This window comes from Tachyglossus aculeatus, chromosome 10 (assembly GCF_015852505.1).
Source record: "Tachyglossus aculeatus isolate mTacAcu1 chromosome 10, mTacAcu1.pri, whole genome shotgun sequence".
NCBI lineage: Eukaryota > Metazoa > Chordata > Mammalia > Monotremata > Tachyglossidae > Tachyglossus > Tachyglossus aculeatus.
The window spans coordinates 48,818,599-48,838,816 of record NC_052075.1 but is presented as its reverse complement, the minus strand read 5'-3'; the positions used below and the strand labels follow the sequence as shown (position 1 = coordinate 48,838,816).

General features: G+C 46.6%; 1 protein-coding gene across 1 annotated transcript in view; it reads left to right on the top strand.

The window, feature by feature from the left end:
• The first annotated feature begins 565 nt into the window (after window positions 1-565).
• AGK (acylglycerol kinase) overlaps window positions 566-20,218 on the top strand; it is a 56,188-nt gene continuing 36,535 nt past the window's right edge. The window contains exons 1-3 of the mRNA XM_038753092.1: window positions 566-610; window positions 4,565-4,744; window positions 17,731-17,770. Coding sequence (XP_038609020.1) covers window positions 4,644-4,744; window positions 17,731-17,770 — 141 coding nt within the window. The 5' untranslated portion in view covers window positions 566-610; window positions 4,565-4,643. The remainder of the gene's footprint in view (window positions 611-4,564; window positions 4,745-17,730; window positions 17,771-20,218) is intronic.

Sequence of the window (20,218 nt, the reverse complement as noted above, 5' to 3'; positions counted from 1 at the left end):
AGGAAGGAAGGAATGAGTGAATAAATGAGTGAGTGAGTGAATGTCCAATGCAGATGCCATCATTATTATGTGCACATAGTAAGCGCTTAATAAATGTCATTATTATTATTATTATTACAAATATGATTGAAGGAAGGAAGGAAGGAATGAGTGAATAAATGAGTGAGTGAGTGAATGTCCAATGCAGATGCCATCATTATTATGTGCACATAGTAAGCGCTTAATAAATGTCATTATTATTATTATTATTATTACAAATATGATTGAAGGAAGGAATGAGAGTGAGTGAACGAATGAGTGAGTGAGTGACTGTCCAATGCAGGCCGGTTTCCCAGAATTCCGTCTGGCCACGCAGCCCGCGGCTGGTCAGGCCTAAGGCGCAGAGATTCCTTCCCTCCCCCCCCTCCTTCCCCCCCCCCCAGATGGTACGGCCCACGGCGCCCCCTCCTCCCGCTGCTCATGGTTCGCTCCGATCGCCTTTTCTCCAGTTGGGGGGGAACCGGAAGGGCGGCGGAACTTCCGTGCGGGGGCGCGGTGTTTCCCGGCGGAAGAGCTGAACCGGAAGCCGGAAGGCGGGAACCGGAAGCGCGTGTGGAGCCGGCGGCCGGGCGTGAGTCGGACCGGTTGGGACGGGGGACGGTCATTCATTCATTCAGCCGTATTTATTGAGCGCTTACTGTGTGCAGAGCACTGTGCTGAGCGCTTGGGAAGGACAAGTTGGCAACATCTAGAGACGGTCCCTATTCATTCATTCATTCATTCAGCTGTATTTATTGAGCGCTTACTGTGTGCAGAGCACTGTACTGAGCGCTTGGGAAGGGCAAGTTGGCAACATCTAGAGAGGGTCCCTATTCATTCATTCAGCTGTATTTATTGAGCGCTTACTGTGTGAGAGCACTGTACTGAGCGCTTGGGAAGGACAAGTTGGCAACATCTAGAGACTGTCCCTATTCATTCAGTCGTATTTATTGAGCGCTGACTGTGTGCAGAGCACTGTACTGAGCGCTTGGGAAGGACAAGTCGGCAACATCTAGAGACGGTCCCTATTCATTCATTCATTCATTCAGCTGTATTTATTGAGCGCTTACTGTGTGCAGAGCACTGTACTGAGCGCTTGGGAAGGGCAAGTTGGCAACATCTAGAGAGGGTCCCTATTCATTCATTCAGCTGTATTTATTGAGCGCTTACTGTGTGCAGAGCACTGTACTAAGCGCTTGGGAAGGACAAGTTGGCAACATCTAGAGAGGGTCCCTATTCATTCATTCAGCTGTATTTATTGAGCGCTTACTGTGTGCAGAGCACTGTACTAAGCGCTTGGGAAGGACAAGTTGGCAACATCTAGAGAGGGTCCCTATTCATTCATTCAGCTGTATTTATTGAGCGCTTACTGTGTGCAGAGCACTGGACTAAGCGCTTGGGAAGGACAAGTTGGCAACCTATAGAGACGGTCCCTATTCATTCATTCATTCAGCCGTATTTATTGAGCGCTTACTGTGTGCAGAGCACTGGACTAAGCGCTTGGGAAGGACAAGTTGGCAACATATAGAGACGGTCCCTATTCATTTAATCATTCAGTCGTATTTATTGAGCGCTTACTGTGTGCAGAGCACTGTACTGAGCGCTTGGGAAGGACAAGTTGGCAACATCTAGAGATGGTCCCTATTCATTCATTCAGCTGTATTTATTGAGCGCTTACTGTGTGCAGAGCACTGTACTGAGCGCTTGGGAAGGGCAAGTTGGCAACATCTAGAGAGGGTCCCTATTCATTCATTCAGCTGTATTTATTGAGCGCTGACTGTGTGCAGAGCACTGTACTGAGCGCTTGGGAAGGACAAGTTGGCAACATCTAGAGACGGTCCCTATTCATTCATTCAGCTGTATTTATTGAGCGCTTACTGTGTGCAGAGCACTGTACTGAGCGCTTGGGAAGGGCAAGTTGGCAACATCTAGAGAGGGTCCCTATTCATTCATTCAGCTGTATTTATTGAGCGCTTACCGTGTGCAGAGCACTGGACTAAGCGCTTGGGAAGGACAAGTTGGCAACCTATAGAGACGGTCCCTGTTCATTCATTCATTCAGCCGTATTTATTGAGCATTTACTGTGTGCAGAGCACTGGACTAAGCGCTTGGGAAGGACAAGTTGGCAATATCTAGAGACGGTCCCCATTCATTCATTCAGCCATATTTATTGAGCGCTTACTGTGTGCAGAGCACTGGACTAAGCGCTTGGGAAGGACAAGTTGGCAACATCTAGAGACGGTCCCCATTCATTCATTCATTCAGTCGTGTTTATTGAGCGCTTACTGTGTGCAGAGCACTGTACTGAGCGCTTGGGAAGGACAAGTTGGCAACATCTAGAGACGGTCCCTATTCATTTATTCATTCAGCCGTATTTATTGAGCGCTGACTGTGCAGAGCACTGGACTAAGCGCTTGGGAAGCACAAGTTGGCAACATCTAGAGACGGTCCCTATTCATTCAGTTGTATTTACTGAGCGCTTACTGTGTGCAGAGCACTGGACTAAGCGCTTGGGAAGTCCAAGTTGGCAACATCTAGAGACGGTCCCTATTCATTCAATCATTCAATCATATTTATTGAGCGCTTACTGTGTGCAGAGCACTGGACTAAGTACTTGGGAAGTACAAGTTGGCAGCATATAGAGACGGTCCCTACCCAACGGCGGGCTCACAGGCTAGAAGGGGGAGACGGACAACAAAACAAAACATATTCACAAAATAAAATAAGTAGAATAAATATGTACAATCAATCAATCAATCGTATTGAGCGCTTACTGTGTGCAGAGCACAGTACTATGCGCTTGGGAAGTACAAGATGGCAACGTATAGAGGCGGTCCCTACCCAACAGTGGGCTCACAGTCTGAAAGGGGGAGACAGAGAACAAAACCAAACATACTAACAAAATAAAATAAATAGAATAGATATGTACAAGTAAAATAAATGAATAAATAAATAGAGTAATAAATATGTACAGACATATATACATATATACAGGTGCTGTGAGGAAGGGAAGGAGGTAAGATGAGGGGGATGGAGAGGGGGACGAGGGGGAGAGGAAGGAAGGGGCTCAGTGTGGGAAGGCCTCCTGGAGGAGGTGAGCTCTCAGTAGGGCCTTGAAGGGAGGAAGAGAGCTAGCTTGGCTGATGCGCGGAGGGAGGGCATTCCTCCCCAGGCCTCCCCAACAACAGATTCGCAGTCTAGAATGTTGCCAACTTGTACTTCCCAAGCGCTTAGTACAGTGCTCTGCACACAGTAAGCGCTCAATAAATACGATTGATTGATTAGAATGCTACTACACTCAGTGAGGCTGGGTAGAAAGGGACACAACGCAACACATGCACACCCAGCACCCCCCTCCCCGCTCCAGTGTCTTGATGTTTCTGCAAAAATAACCCTAACTCTCCCGGTTTCCGACCAAATAATAATAATAATAATAATGATGATGGCATTTATTAAGCGCTTACTATGTGTAAAGCATTGTTCTAAGCGCTGGGGAGGTTACAGGGTGATCAGGTTGTCCCATGGTGGGGGACTCACAGTCTTCATCCCCATTTTCCAGATGAGGTAACTGAGGCCCAGAGAAGTGAAGTGACTTGCCCAAAGTCACCCAGCTGACAAGTGGCGGAGCCGGGATTTGAACCCATGACCCAGACTCCAAAGCCCGGGCTCTTTTCCACTGAGCCACGCTGCTTCTCTAATCAAATCAATTGCATGTGGCATCAGGCTGAAGATTCCTCCCGGTGGTCTAAATGACTTAATGTCCCTTCCAGAGTCTCTAATAATAATAATAATAATAATGGTGATGGTGAAATTAATAATAAGGACAATAATAATAATGGTGAAATTAATAAGGATAATAATAATGAAATTAATAAGGATAAAAATAATAATGGTGCTTGTTAAGTCGTAATAATATTGATGGGGTGGACCCGAGAGACACAACTGGAGTCTGGAGGTCTGACAAGGAACCTTTCTGACCGGATGCGTTTCATTATTTCATCCTTTCATTATTTCATCCTTTCATTGTTTCATCCTTTCATTATTTCATCATTTCATTATTTCATCATTCACAGGAATGCCCTCCCTCTGCCCATCCGTCAAGCTACCTCTCTTCCTCCCTTCAAGGCCCTACTGAGAGCTCACCTCCTCCAGGAGGCCTTCCCACACTGAGCCTCTCCCCCTCGTCCCCCTCTCCATCCCCCCATCTTACCTCCCTCCCTTCCCCACAGCACCTGTATATATGTATATATGTTTGTGCATATTTATTACTCTATTTATCTTACTTGCACATATCTATTCTATTTTATTTTGTTAGTATGTTTGGTTTTGTTCTCTGTCTCCCCCTTCTAGACCGTGAGCCCGCTGTTGGGTAGGGACCGTCTCTATGTGTTGCCGACTTGTCCTTCCCAAGCGCTTAGTCCAGTGCTCTGCACACAGTAAGCGCTCAATAAATACGATCGATTGATTGATTGACCCGAGGGACACGACTGGAGTCTGGAGGTCTGACAAGGAACCTTTCTGACCGGATGCGTTTCATTATTTGTAGCCGATCGTCTCGGGGAGCCTGGATCAGTGGCCTTCCCTCCTGCCCGGGCTGTTGGGCATCAGAAGGTGCCGAGAGGAAGATGGCTCAGCTGGCCAGATCCCTGCGGAACCACTGGAAGAAAACCACAGCAGGGATCTGCCTCCTGTCCTGGGGAGGCCATTGGCTCTACGGAAAACACTGGTAATTTCAGACTTTTCTCAGGAACCAACTGGCAGCTGTAGACCATCAGCTCGTCCCTCCAGACTGCAAGCTCGTTGAGGGCAGGGAATATGTCTGGTGTTGCATTGTACTCTCCCAAGGGCTTAGTACAATGCTGTGCACAAAGACAACTGACTGAATGAATGAATGAATTTTAGACGGTGAGCCCACTGTCGGGTAGGGACTGTCTCTATATGTTGCCAACTTGTACTTCCCAAGCGCTTAGTCCAGTGCTCTGCACACAGGAAGCGCTCAATAAATACGATTGACGATGATGAATACAGCGCCTGGCACATAGTAAGCACTTAAATGCTATATAAAAGCAAAATTATTAGGCAGTTACTGTGTGCAGAACACTGTCGACTGTAAGCTGTATATATGTTTGTGCATATTTATTACTCTATTTTACTTGTACATATCTATGCTATTTATTTTATTTTGTTAGTATGTTTGGTTTTGTTATCTGTCTCCCCCTTTTAGACTGTGAGCCCACTGTTGGGTAGGGACCGTCTCTATATGTTGCCAACTTGGACTTCCCAAGCGCTTAGTCCAGTGCTCTGCACACAGGAAGCGCTCAATAAATACGATTGATGATGATGAATACAGCGCCTGGCACATAGTAAGCACTTAAATGCTATATAAAAGCAAAATTATTAGGCAGTTACTGTGTGCAGAACACTGTCGACTGTAAGCTGTATATATGTTTGTGCATATTTATTACTCTATTTTACTTGTACATATCTATGCTATTTATTTTATTTTGTTAGTATGTTTGGTTTTGTTCTCTGTCTCCCCCTTTTCGACTGTGAGCCCACTGTTGGGTAGGGGCTGTCTCTATATGTTGCCAACTTGGACTTCCCAAGCGCGTAGTACAGTGCTCTGCACACAGTAAGCGCTCAATAAATACGATTGATGATGATGAATACAGCACCTGGCACATAGTAAGCACTTAAATGCTATATAAAAGCAAAATTATTAGGCAGTCACTGTGTGCAGAACACTGTCAACTGTCAACTGTATATATGTTTGTACATATTTATTACTCTATTTATTTATTTATTTTACTTGTACATATCTATGCTATTTTATTTTGTTAGTATGTTTGGTTTTGTTCTCTGTCTCCCCCTTTTAGACTGTGAGCCCACTGTTGGGTAGGGACTGTCTCTATATGTTGCCAACTTGGACTTCCCAAGCGCTTAGTCCAGTGCTCTGCACACAGGAAGCGCTCAATAAATGCGATTGATTGTTTGATTGATTGATTAAGCTACAGTCTACAGTTCACTGGGGCGAACCCCAGTGTGGGTAGGGGACACGTCCACCCAATTTGTTCTCTGCTTTTCTCATTCATCAGTCGTATTTACTGAGCGCCCACTGACTAGGTCGAGGTTATCTGTCTACAAGCCTGTCTCCAAACAATGAAATTCGCCAGTGCCCTGCTATGGGACAAGGAAGATTCAGATGCTGGTGGTATCAAATATTTCTTTTCGCATCCGATATTTAAGAGACATCTGCAAGACTGTGTTGAAAATGCAGTTTGAGACTTTTTCCCCTTGGCTGGGTCATCACAGCACTATGTTAGGAAATATAGGGACTGTCTTTATGTGTTGCCAATTTGTACTTCCCAAGCGCTTAGTACAGTGCTCTGCACATAGTAAGCGCTCAATAAATACGATTGATGATGATGATGGTGATGTGGACAGTGTTAACAGTCATGTGAAAACGTTTAGTACATATTTACTATTCTTTTCATTTTGTTAATGATGTGCATCTAGCTTTAATTCTATTTGTTCTGATGATTTTGACACCTGTCTACATGTTTTGTTTTGTCGTCCGTCTCCCCCTTCTAGACTGTGAGCCCGTTGTTGGGTAGGAACCGTCTCTCTATGTTGCCGACTTGGACTTCCCAAGCGCTTAGTACAGTGCCCTGCACACAGTAAGCGCTCAATAAATACGATTGAATGAATGAATGAATGCAGAGCACTGTAATAATAATAATAATGGCATTTATTAAGCGCTTACTATGTGCAAAGCACTGTTCTAAGCGTTGGGGAAGTTACAAGGTGATCAGGTTGTCCCACGGGTGGCTCACAGTCTTCATCCCCATTTTACAGATGAGGGAAATGAGGCACAGAGAAGTGAAGTGACTTGCCCAAAGTCACCCAGCTGACAGTTGGCGGAGCCGGGATTTGAACCCATGGCCTCTGACTCCAAAGCCCATTCTCTTTCCACTGAGCCGCGCTGCTTCTCTACTCACTCGGGAGAGTACAACGCAACAATAAGCAAACATATTCCCTGCCCACCATGAGCTTACAATCTAGTGTTCTGCACACAGTAACTGCGTAATAATTTTGCTTTTATATAGTATTTAAGTGCTTACTATGTGCCAGGCACTGTATTCATTCATTCATTCAGTTGTCTGTGTGCAGAGCATTGTACTAAGCCCTTGGGAGAGTACAGTGCAGCAACAAACAGACATATTCCCTGCCCTCAACGAGCTTGCAGCCTGGAGGGACGAGTTGATGGTCTACAGTTGACACTCGGCAGAGTCGGGATTAGAACCCATGACCTCTGACTCCAAAGCCCGGGCTCTTTCCACTGAGCCACGCTGCTTCTGTAATGTAGACAGGTGTCAAACTCGTCAAAACAAATCGAATTTAAGCTCTGAGGGCCACCATGGGGGGATCGGCTGCCCCCCGAGCCGAGCAGTGATGGGATTTCTTAAGCGCTTACTAGGAGAGAAGCAGCGTGGCTCATTGGAAAGAGCCCGGGCTTTAGAGTCAGAGGTCATGGGTTCTAATCCTGGCACCACCACTTGTCAGCCGGGTGACTTTGGGCAAGTCACTTCACTTCTCTGGGCCTCAGTTACCTCACCTGGAAAATGGGGGTGAAGACTGTGAGTTTATGGTCTACAGTGTTCTGCACACAGCAAGTGTGCAATAATTTCGTTTTTATGTGGTATTTAATAATGATGGCGTTTATTAAGCACTTAGTATGTGCAAAGCACTGTTCTAAGCGCTGGGGAGGTTACAAGGTGATCAGGTTGTCCCACGGGGGCCCACAGTCTTCATCCGCATTTCACAGATGAGGGAACTGAGGCCCAGAAAAGTGAAGTGACTTGCCCAAAGTCACACAGCTGACAATTGGCAGAGCTGGGATTTGAACCCATGACCTCTGACTCCAAAGCCCGGGCTCTTTTCCACTGAGCCACGCTGCTTCTCTATTAGGTGCTATTTGTTTAATTGTAGGTTTTTCTCCCTCCACCGCCCCCCCTCCCAATAATCAGTGGTATTTATTGAGTGCCTTCAATAGAAGCAGCGTGGCTCAGTGGAAAGAGCATGGGCTTTGGAGTCAGAGGTCATGGGTTCGAATCCCGGCTCCACCACATGTCTGCTGTGTGACCTTGGGCAAGCCACTTCTCTGAGCCTCAGTTACCTCATCTGTAAAATGAGGATTAAGACTGTGAGCCCCCCGTGGGACAACCTGATCACCTTGTATCCCCCCCAGTGCTTAGAACAGTGCTTTGCACATAGTAAGTGCTTAACAAATATTATTATTCTTATTATTATTATTATCATTCAATATGTAGAGATCACTGAACTCCGCGCTTGGGAGTGAACAGTAGGATTAATAGACGTGATCCCTCTAGATTGCAAACTCGTTGCGGGCAGGGATGGTGGCTGCTAATCTTATTCTACTTTCCTAAGGGCTCAGTTGCAGTGCTTCGTGTGGGCGGGGAATACATCTGCTAATTCTGTTGTATTGTGCTCTCCCAGGCGCTTAGTACAGTGCTCTGCACATAGTGCTCAAGTAATATGATTGATCGATTGATTTGCCCATAAGTGATACTCAATCTCAGTCGATTAGTGGCATAAATTGAGCACATATTATATGTAGAGCCCCGTACTAAGTGTTTAAGAGAGTTTATTATAACACTTTCCCTGTCACAAAGAGCTGAGAGTCTAGACTGTGAGCCCACTGTTGGGTAGGGACTGTCTCTCTATGTTGCCAACTTGTACTTCCCAAGCGCTTAGTACAGTGCTCTGCACACAGTAAGCGCTCAGTAAATACGATTGATTGATTGATGGAGGGCGAGACAGACCTTGAGATAAATTAGGGATATGTACATAAGTGGTAAGGGGCTGTGGGTGGGGCACATATAGAGAAGCAGCGTGGCTCAGTGGAAAGAGCCTGGGCTTTGAAGTCAGAGGTCATGGGTTCAAATCCCGGCTCTGCCACTTAGCTGTGTGACTTGGGGCAAGTTACTTCACTTCTCTGGGCCTCAGTTCCCTCATCTGCAAAATGGGGATTAAGACTGTGAACTCCCTTGTGGGACAACCTGATCACCTTGTAACCTCCCCAGCGCTTAGAACTGCACATAGCAAGTGCTTAAGAAATACCATCATTATTATTATATCGAGTGCCTAAAGAATTCAGATCCTAGAGCATAGATAATAATAATAATGGCATTTGTTAGGGGCGCAAAGTACTGTTCTTAGTGCTGGCACGGTGATCAGGTTGTCCCACGGGGGGCTCACAGTCTTCATCCCCATTTTCCAGATGAGGGAACTGAGGCCCGGAGAGGTGAAGTGACGCAGAAGGGAGAGGGAGCCGGAGAGAAAAGGAGTTCATTGGGGAAGGGGGAGATGTGATTTTAATAAAGCTTTGAAGGTGGGAAGAATAGCGCCTTTCGGATACGAAGTGGGAAGGAATTCCAGGCCGGAGAGAGGATGCGGTGGAAGAGGCGGCGGGGAGATTAATGAGGTTGAGGTACAATGAGTAGGTTGGCGTCAGGTGAGCAACGTGTGCGGACGTTAAAAAATCAGCGAGGTAGGGTAGGAGGGGGTGAGTTAATTGAGTTTTAAAGTGAGTTTTAAAGCCAGTAGCAAGGAGCTTCTTGTTGATGCAGAGGTGGGTGGGCAACCATTGGAGGTTCTTGAGAGGGGAGTCGAGGGCTGATCTTGTTTTGCAGAAAAACGCCCCGATCAGCAGAGTGAAGTGTGGACTGGAGGAGGGAGAGACAGTAGGCCGGGAGTCAGCGAGGAGGCTGATAATTAATAATAATAATAATAATGGCATTTATTAAGCGCTTGCTATATGCAAAGCACCGTTCTAAGCGCCGGGGAGGTTACAAGGTGATCAGGTTGTCCCACGGAGGGCTCACACTCTTCATCCCCATTTTCCAGAAGAGGGAACTGAGGCCCAGAGAAGTGAAGTGACTTGCCCCAAGTCACACCAGCCAAGTGGCGGAGCCGGGATTTGAACCCCCGACCTCTGACTCCAAAGCCCGGGCTCTTTCCACTGAGCCACGCTGCTTCTCATGACGCAGTAGTCAAGGCTGGGGAGGAGAAGGGATAGCGGTTTGGGTGGAGAGGAGGGGCGATCTTAGCGACGGTACAAAAGTAGAACCGAAAGGATTTGGTCACAGATTGAATATGTGGGTTGAACAAGAGATAATAATAATAATAATAGTAGTAATAATAATAATAATAATAATAATAATGGCATTTGTTAAGTGCTTACTATGTGCAAAGCACTGTTCTAAGCGCTGGGGAGGATACAAGGTGATCAGGTTGTCCCATGGGGGGCTCACAGTCTTAATCCTCATTTTCCAGATGAGGGAACTGAGGCACAGAGAAGTGAAGTGACTTGCCCAAAGTCGCACAGCTGACAAGTCACGGAGCCGGGATTTGAACCCATGATGAATCAAGGATAATGTCAAGGTTACCGTCCTGTTAGAGATCCGGAGGATAGCGGTGTCACCTGCGGGGAGAGGAAAGATGCCAAATAGGATCAATGGCCAGTGATCCCTGCCCTCAAGCAACTCTTGACTTAGATTGAGAAGCAGCGTGGATCAGTGGAAAGAGCCCGGGCTTTGGAGTCAGAGGTCGTGGGTTCGAATTCCGACTCTGCCACATGTCTGCTGTGACCTTGGGTAAGTCACTTCACGTCTCTGAGCCTCAGTGACCTCATCTGTAAAATGGGGATTCATTCATTCATTCATTTAATCGTATTTATTGAGCGCTTACTGTGTGCAGAGCACTGGACTAAGCTCTTGGGAAGTACAAGTTGGCAACATATTCATTCATTCAATCGTATTTATTGAGCGCTTACTGTGTGCAGAGCACTGTGCTAAGCTCTTGGGAAGTACAAGTTGGCAACATATTCAGTTGTATTTATTGAGTGCTTACTGTGTGCAGAGCACTGGACTAAGCTCTTGGGAAGTGCAAGTTGGCAACATATTCATTCATTCAATCGTATTTATTGAGCACTTACTGTGTGCAGAGCACTGTGCTAAGCTCTTGGGAAGTACAAGTTGGCAACATATTCAATCGTATTTATTGAGCACTTACTGTGTGCAGAGCACTGGACTAAGCTCTTGGGAAGTACAAGTTGGCAACATATTCATTCAATCATATTTATTTAGCGCTTACTGTGTGCAGAGCACTGTACTAGGCGCTTGGGAAGTACAAGTTGGCAACATATAGAGACGGTCCCCACCCAACAGTGGGCTCACAGTCTAGAAGGGGGAGACAGACAACAAAACAAAACATATTAACAAAATAAAATAAATAGAATAAATATGTACAAATAAAATAGAGTAATAAATACATACAAACATATAGCCCCCCATGGGACAACCTGATCACCTTGTAACCTCCCCAGCGCTTAGAACAGTGCTTTGCACGTAGTAAGCACTTAATAAATGCCATTATTATTAGTATTATTATTATTTGTTAGCGACGGGCTCATGAAAGGACTTGCCTATGCAGTGGAATGGATTGAAAGGAATTCCAAGTGGGTTACACTTTCTTTGGCTCCATGGAACCTGTTCCAGACAAGAATGTCAATAGCAACAGGAGCAACAACACTCATCTTGGAGATAGGTTTTTTCGGGTTTTTTTTCTTCCCCATTGGTGGCCTAAATCTCAGACCAGCTGCGGAAAAGATTTAAGAAGATTTACATTTTCATCCTCATTTTCCAGATTCCTGTTAACTCAGTTTTTCCTCACGAATACATTCAGCTGACTGGTTGGGGAATCGTCGCCGTGACAGGGGATTTGGTCCACTCTTAATTTTTCCCCAAGCTTTGCTCCTTGGAATTCGGATTAGCTAGATCGGGACTTAAGAGTTCCCTTCAATGAAAGCAACAGCTGTGCTCTTTTTTTTTAGAAAAAAAGTCTCTGTTAAGCGCTTACTATGTTCCAGACACTGTCCTAAGCGCTGGGGTAGGTACAAGAGAAGCATAGAGGTATAGAGAAGCAGCATGGCTCAGTGGAAAGAGCACGAGCTTTGGAGTCAAGGGTCACGGGTTCGAATCCCGGCTCCACCAATTGTCAGCTGTGTGACTTTGGGCAAGTCACTTCACTTCCCTGGGCCTCAGTTCCCTTATCTGTAAAATGGGGATTAAGACAGTGAGCCCCCCCCCCCCGTAATATGTTTGGTTTTGTTCTCTGTCTCCCCCTTCCAGACTGTGAGCCCACTGTTGGGTAGAGACTGTCTGTATATGTTGCCAACTTGTACTTCCCAAGCGCTTAGTACAGTGCTCTGCACACAGTAATTGCTTAATCATCATCATCATCAATCGTATTTATTGAGCGCTCAATAAATACGATTGATTGATTGGGACAATCTGATCTCCTTGTAACCTCCCCAGCGCTTAGAACAGTGCTTTGCACATAGTAAGCGCTTAATAAATGCCATTATTATTATTAGGGAAGGGACTTGCCCTAGGTCACAGGGCCGACAAGCGGCAGCGGCCCAAAGTCAAACACCCTCACAAACAGACCAGTGCCGGCACTTTGACCTTGGGCAAGTCGCTTCATTTCTCTGTGCCTCACTTTCCTCATCCATAAAATGGGGATTCAATGCCTGTCCCCCTTCCCCCCTTAGACTGTGTCGGACAGGGACGCTGCCCAACCAAACTCGTACCTGCCCCAGGGCTTAGAACAGTGCTTGGCATGTAGTGAGCACTGAACGTATGCATATATGTTTGTACATATTTATTACTCTATTTGTTTTACTTGTACCTATCTATTCTATTTATTTTATTTTGTTAGTATGTTTGGTTTTGTTCTCTGTCTCCCCCTTTTAGACTGTGAGCCCACTGTTGGGTAGGGACCGTCTCTAGATGTTGCCAACTTGTACTTCCCAAGCGCTTAGTACAGTGCCCTGCACACAGTAAGTGCTCAATTCATTCAATCACATTTATTGAGTGCTTACTATGTGCAGAGCACTGTACTAAGCGCTTGGGAAGTACAAGTTGGCAACGTATAGAGACGGTCCCTACCCAACAGTGGGCTCACAGTCTAGAAGGGGGAGACAGACAACAACAACAAAAAAAATTAACAAAATAAAATAAATAGTGGTGGTATAGCCCCAGTGGGAATTCCCCAACTTTGAGCCACTGCACCTCCCTTTCCCTGCCAACCACGGGGAAATGTGGGTGAGAAGAATATAAAAATCAATAAAGTACATCAGGACACAACAGGATATGATTCCTTTAAATTTGGAATAGTTACCAAATTTTAACACTTTAATAAGAGTACCTGCTCAGAGAAAAAAAATTTAAATACGAATTACATAGGCATTTAGAATAAAACAGCATCATAAGATACAAATTCCAGATTTCAAGAAGCTGCAGACCAGTCCATCAGGGGTATCTACTGAGTCCTTAACTCAGTGTAGAGCACTATATTAAGCACTTGGAAGAGTACAATACAACAGAGTTCCTTGTACACCAATTGCTTACAGTCTAGAGGGAGACAGTTACTCTGTCTTCCACTTTGTGCTGTAGAATTACTCCCAAATTTAAAATACTCAAACAGAAAAAAGAATGATCCAATAAATACGATTGATTGATTGATTGAACAGATCCTATTCGTATCATCATATTGTCACCCGGCTCCCCTCAGAGAAGCGTCGCTAAATGGCTTCCGGGATCATCTTTCTCCGCCTTTCGAAAGCAGGGATCCGCCGGTCCGAGTTGTCCACCCGACCTGCCGGACGCCCACTGAAGCTCTGCATTTTGGGGGCTCCTCAATCCCCAAGGCATGCCCCTCTTACCCCCCTCAAAACACCCACTTGCTTACTCTCACGTGCCCTTCCCGGGCCTCCCCCTCTCCATCCCCCACTGTTGGGTAGGGACCGTCTCTATATGTTGCCAACTTGTACTTCCCAAGCGCTTAGTACAGTGCTCTGCACACAGTAAGCGCTCAATAAATACAATTGATTGATTGATCCCCCACTGTTGGGTAGGGACCGTCTCTATATGTTGCCAACTTGTACTTCCCAAGCGCTTAGTACAGTGCTCTGCACACAGTAAGCGCTCAATAAATACGATTGATAGATTGATCCCCCCGCCTTACCTCCTTCCCTTCCCCACAGCACCTGTATATACGTATATAATAATAATAATGGCATTTATTAAGCACTTACTACATGCCAAGCACTGTTCTAAGTGCTGCGGAGGTTGCAAGGTGATCAGGTTGTCCCAAGGGGGCTCACAGTCTTAATCCCCATTTTACAGATGAGGGAACTGAGGCCCAGAGAAGTGAAGTGACTTGCCCCAAGTCACACAGCTGACAAGTGGCAGAGCCGGGATTTGAACCCATGACCTCTGACTCCAAAGCCCGGGCTCCTTCCACTTATCCATGCTGCTTCACTGCAGTGTGTTTGTACATATTTATTACTCTATTTATTTATTTTTCTTGTACATATTTATTCTATTTATTTTATTCTGTTAATATGTTTTGTTTCGTTGTCTGTCTCCCGCTTCTAGACTGTGAGCCCACTGTTGGGTAGGGACCATCTCTAGATGTTGCCAACTTGGACTTCCCAAGCACTTAGTACAGTGCTCTGCACCCAGTAAGCGCTCAATAAATACGATTGTGTGAATGAATGAATGGCAGACTGGACGTGGGGAGCTGAAAGGGGGGTGGTGGCGGGGGTCTGAAGGCCAAGTCTGCATGTTCCTGAGGGAAAAGCTGATGCGGCGGGGAATTATTTCTGTCAGGAACTGGATTGGGGAAACGTCTCTTTCAGGGAACGGGATGGATCAGTCAGCTATTAAATGCTTGGTTTGTCCCATTCCGTGCAGAGTTGTTATTGTAACAACTGCTTGATTATCTCGCTCTGCAGTGCTCCGGTGATAAATAAAACATGGGCCAGGGCTCAGGATGAATTCAGAGCAACCCCTCTCCCGGAGGATTAGACAATTTCAAGCCCTCGGAGCACCACGATTCGTCCGGGATTCGTACCGGTATCGAGCACGCCGGCCTCTAAACGTTTTCTGTCCGGGGTTCCCTTTTGGCACCCGTCCCCAACTTTAGGAAGCTCCTTGGACATCTAGACCGTGAGCCCACTGTTGGGTAGGGACCGTCTCTATATGTTGCCAACTTGGACTTCCCAAGCGCTTAGTCCAGTGCTCGGGACACAGTAAGCGCTCAATAAATACGATTAAATGAATGAATAAGAATTCACTAGGCAGTTGTAGCTTTGAATATTTATTGAGCGCTTACTGTGTGCAGAGCACTGTACTAAGTGCTTGGGAAGTAGAAGTACAAGCCTCCTGTGGCGCAGTGACCCCCCCCCCCCAAAGCACCTTGCGTTGGGGCAGTTCTCTGAGAACCTCAGTGCTGTCGAGCCGCAAAGCCTCCGAGTTGGAAGCTTGTACGGAGTCACAGCTGGACGCTGAGATCCCGCTTCTGGCTGGCCAGCGTCGGTCCAAACGCCATCGACAGCATAGGTGTCACCCTCCGCTCCTCTGCCACCGCTCACCTCCTCGCTGGGCCTCATTCTCGCCTGTCCCGCCGTCGACCCCGGGCCTGGAATTCGTTCAGTCGTATTTACTGAGCGCTTACTGTGTGCAGAGCACTGGACTAAGCGCTTGGGAAGTCCAAGTTGGCGACATATAGAGACAGTCCCTACCCAACAGCGGGCTCACAGGATGTGAGGATGTGGGAGGATGTGTCTGCCCTCCCTCCGCACATCCGCCAAGCTCGCTCTCATCCTCCCTTCAAAGCCCTCCTGAGAGCTCACCTCCTCCAGGAGGCCTTCCCACACTGAGCCCCCTTTTTCCTCTCCTCCTCCTCCCCATCCCCCCCACTCTGCCCTACCCCCTTCCCCTCCCACAGCACTTGTATATAATAATAATAATGATGGCATTTATTAAGCACTTACTCTGTGCAAAGCACTGTTCTAAGCGCCGGGGAGGTTACAAGGTGATCAGGTTGTCCCACAGGGGGCTCACAGTCTTCATCCCCATTTTACAGATGAGGGAACTGAGGCCCAGAGAAGTGAAGTGACTTGCCCAAAGTCACACAGCTGACAATCAGCAGAGCCGGGATTTGAACCCATGACCTCTGACTCCAAAGCCCGGGCTCTTTCCTCTGAGCCACGCTGCTTCTTTATATATATTTGTGCAGATTTATTTCTTTATTTTACTTGTACATATTTACTACTCTGATTTGTTAATGATGTGCATATAGCTGTAATTCTCTTTATTCTGTCGGTTTTGACGCCTGTCTCCATGTTTTGTTTCGTTGTCTGCCTCCCCCTTCTTGACTGTGAGCCCATTGTTGGGTAGGGACCGTCTCTGTATGTTGCCGACTTGGACTTCCCAAGCGTTTAATACAGTGCTCTGCACACAGTAAGAGCTCAATAAATACAACTGATTGATTGATTGACCGTCTATATGTTGCAAACTTGTACTTCCCAAGCTCTTAGTACAGTGCTGTGCACACAGTAAGCGCTCAATACGATTGATTTACTATGTGTGAAGCACTGTTCGAAGCGCTGGGGAGGTTACAAGGTGATCAGGTTGTCCCACGGGGCGCTCACAGTCCCCATTTTACAGGTGAGGTCACTGAGACACAGTGAAGTGACTTGCCCAAAGTCACACAGCTGTCAATTGACGGAGCCGGGATTTGAACCCACGACCTCTGACTCCAAAGCCCGGGCTCTTTCCCACTGAGCCACGCTGCTTCTCTAAGAAAGAAGCAGAAAGATCTGCCAAGAAAGATCGCTAAGGCTAAGAAAGATCGCGAGTCCCGCTGGGGATAGGGATTCTGGCCGATCTTGTAAAATCTTGTTTGTAAGTGCTCGGTACGTGTAAGCACTCGAGCGGTGCGATGAGTCTAATTAATTGCTATTAATTCAGAGTTCAGAGTTGCAGATTCCGTTTCGTTCTTACAGATTGAGTGTCTTTACCTCGGTTCCCCGTACCTCAGATCGTCCACTTATGAGTTCACGGAAATCCCAGTTGCCTAGGCCCCTCGGGGTAAAGGTTTTAGGTGGGAGAGGTGGCGGTTGTGGGGAGCAGGTAAGCAAAAATTGCCAAGAAATCATCCTCTTTATCCTGACAAATGTGTAGCATTTCAGACTGGAGAAGGAAAATGGAAACCTCCGGAAAGGCCCAACTGAATTTTGCCCCGAGGATTTCCGACCCCTAACTTTCCCCCGTCTGTCCAACGATCATTCGTTCATTCATTCAATCGTATTTATTGAGCGCTTACTGTGTGCAGAGCACTGGACTAAGCGCTTGGGAAGTACAAGTCGGCGACATATAGAGACGGTCCCTACCCAGCAGCGGGCTCACAGTCTAGAAGGGGGAGACAGGCAACAAAACAGAACATATTAACAAAATAAAATAAGTAGAATAAATATGTACAAGTAAAATTAAATAGAGTAATAATAAATAAATAGAGTAATAATATTCCCTGTGGAGTTCATACTCAGAGCTTGAACAATCTGGTTGGTACATTCCACCAGCTAGAAACAGGAGATGGAGCCTCCTGTGCAGTCTTCCACTTTTAAAAAAATCCTTGAAGTAGCCTCATTCTGACATTTTTCCGGACTGCAGGGGCCCGGGCTCGGTCCTGAAAAACAAACCTCTTTTCATTGGACTGCCTTTTGGATCCTGAGTCTGTTTTCAGTAGTTAACCTCCATTCTCTTTTCTTTCCTTCGGTAGCGATAACCTGCTAAGGAGAGCAGCCTGTCAAGAAGCCCAGGTAATTCCATTTAACGCGATAAAACGAGATTAAGCCCTCCCGCTCCCTTATCTCGGCGGTGCAGGACTTCCGAGATGGTCCTGGCAGGCCGTGGGCTCCGTGTGGAGCCTCTCAATCAGGGAATTAGGGGGGTTTCTCCCCTCCTCTGGCAGGGAGAACCTGGCCGGGAGCCAGCGATCAGCCGAACCAGCTCCCTCCCTCGCCCCTCACCCTTCCTTTTTTTAAAATAAAAATGGTGTTTGTTAAGCACTAACTAGGAGCCAGGCACTGCTCTAAACGCTGGGATAGATACAGGATAATCAGGTCGGACGCAATCTGTGTCCCACATGGGGGTCACAGCTTCAGCCCCATTTTACAGATGAGATAACCGAGGCACAGAGAAGCAAAGTGACTTGTCCGAGGTCACAGAGCAGTCATGCGGCGGAGCCGGAATTAGAACCCAGGTCCTTCTGACTCTCTGACCTCGCTTTTCGCTTTGATTTCTTGTTTTCTTTGTTTTTGTTGTTTTCATATCTGTAACTGAGGTGCCCCCTGGACCTGAGAGGGTGGTTCCTTTCAGTCCAGGGAAGTTTTAGGGAGGGTGGATTCGAGTTGGATTTTGAAGCTACGCCCTCCCTCCACCGACACTCCCATTCCTGTCTGCCCGAAACCTCATTCAACACATTTTTTGGCTCAGAACAACAGAGGGGAGGAACTAACTATGTGTCTGGGTTGGGAGCGGGGGAGAATAGGAAATCTTGGGATCATTGGCTGCTGTGAAATCTCTTTCATCTTTAAATGACCGGCACTCTCTGTTTTCCCTCATTGCGCCTTTCTGATGCTATTAGGTTAAGTCAGTACCACAAGGCCCAGACATGACCAAGTCAACCCGTGCCGATAGCCCCGTCTGGAGGATTTGCAGAGATTGGGAAAGTTGCCCAAAGCTACTCTCTCCCTAAAGCATTTCATTTCCCTTATCTTTACGGTCTCTCCCCAGTCTCAATCATCTGGGTTTTACAAAGGAGCGTCCTGAGGTCCAGAAAAAATGGGTGACTTTATCAAATGTCCCCTTGACTATTAGACTCCCCTGCGGGAGTGAGGGGAAGAGTACGTGGCGAAGACAGTCACCTTCAGGAGGATTGATGAGTCTGGGCCCTGCTACTTAAGGACTGCGAACGTTCGTTCATCCATTCAGTCGCATTTATTGAGCACTTACTGTGTGAAGAGCACTGCACTGAGCATGTGGGAGAGTACAGTGTGACAATAAACAGACACAATCCCTGCCCAAACCGAGCTTACAGTCTAGAGGGGGAGGCAGACATTAACAGAAATCAATAAATTACAGTAATGTGATGTAAGAATAATAATTGCGGTATTCGTTAAGCATTATTATGTGCCAATCAATCAATCAATTGTATTGAGCGCTTACTGTGTGCATAGCACTGTACTAAGCGCTTGGGAAGTACAAGTTGGCAGCATATAGAGACAGTCCCTACCCAACAGTGGGCTCACAGTCTAGAAGGGGGAGACAGAGAACAAAACCAAACATATTAACAAAATAAAATAAATAGAATAGATATGTACAAGTAAAATAAATAGCACTGGGATAGATACAAGGTAATTGGGTGGGGCACAGTCCCTGTCCCTCATGAGGTTCACAGTCTTAATTCCCATTTTACAGATGAGGGAACTGAGGCACAGAGAAGTGAAGTGACTTGCCCCAGATCACACTGCAAACGAGTGGCAGAGCTAGGATTAGAACCCAAGTCTTGTAACTGAGCCTATGGAGAGGAATGAGTTTCAGCGCTAGCAATCAGTTGTATTTATTGAGCGCTTACTGTGTGCAGAGCACTGTACTAAGCGCTTGGGAAGTACAAGTTGGCAACATATACAGTCCCTACCCAACAGTGGGCTCACAGTCTAAAAGAGGGAGACAGAGAACAAAACCAACCGTACTAACAAAATAAAATAAATAGAATAGATATGTACAAGTAAAATAAATAGAGTAATAAATATGTACAAACATATATACGTATATACAGGTGCTGTGAGGAAGGGAAGGAGGTAAGATGGGGGAAGGAGAGGGGGACGAGGGGGAGAGGAAGGAAGGGGCTCAGTCTGGGAAGGCCTCCTAGCCTTCGGTCGGATCGGTCGGCCCCTGCCAGTTGCGGTGCCCACCGTGGGCAGAGTGAAGCCAATGAGCCAAGCCCGAGAAGCAGCGTGGCCTCGTGGAGAGAGCCCAGGCTTGGCAGTCAGAGGATGTGGGTTCTAATCAATCAATCAATCAATCGTATTTATTGAGCGCTTACTATGTGCAGAGCACTGTACTAAGCGCTTGGGAAGTACAAATTGGCATCACATAGAGACAGTCCCTACCCAACAGTGGGCTCACAGTCTAAAACTAATAATGGTATTTGTTAAGCGCTTACTATGTGCAAAGCACCGTTCTAAGCGCTGGGGGGATTACAA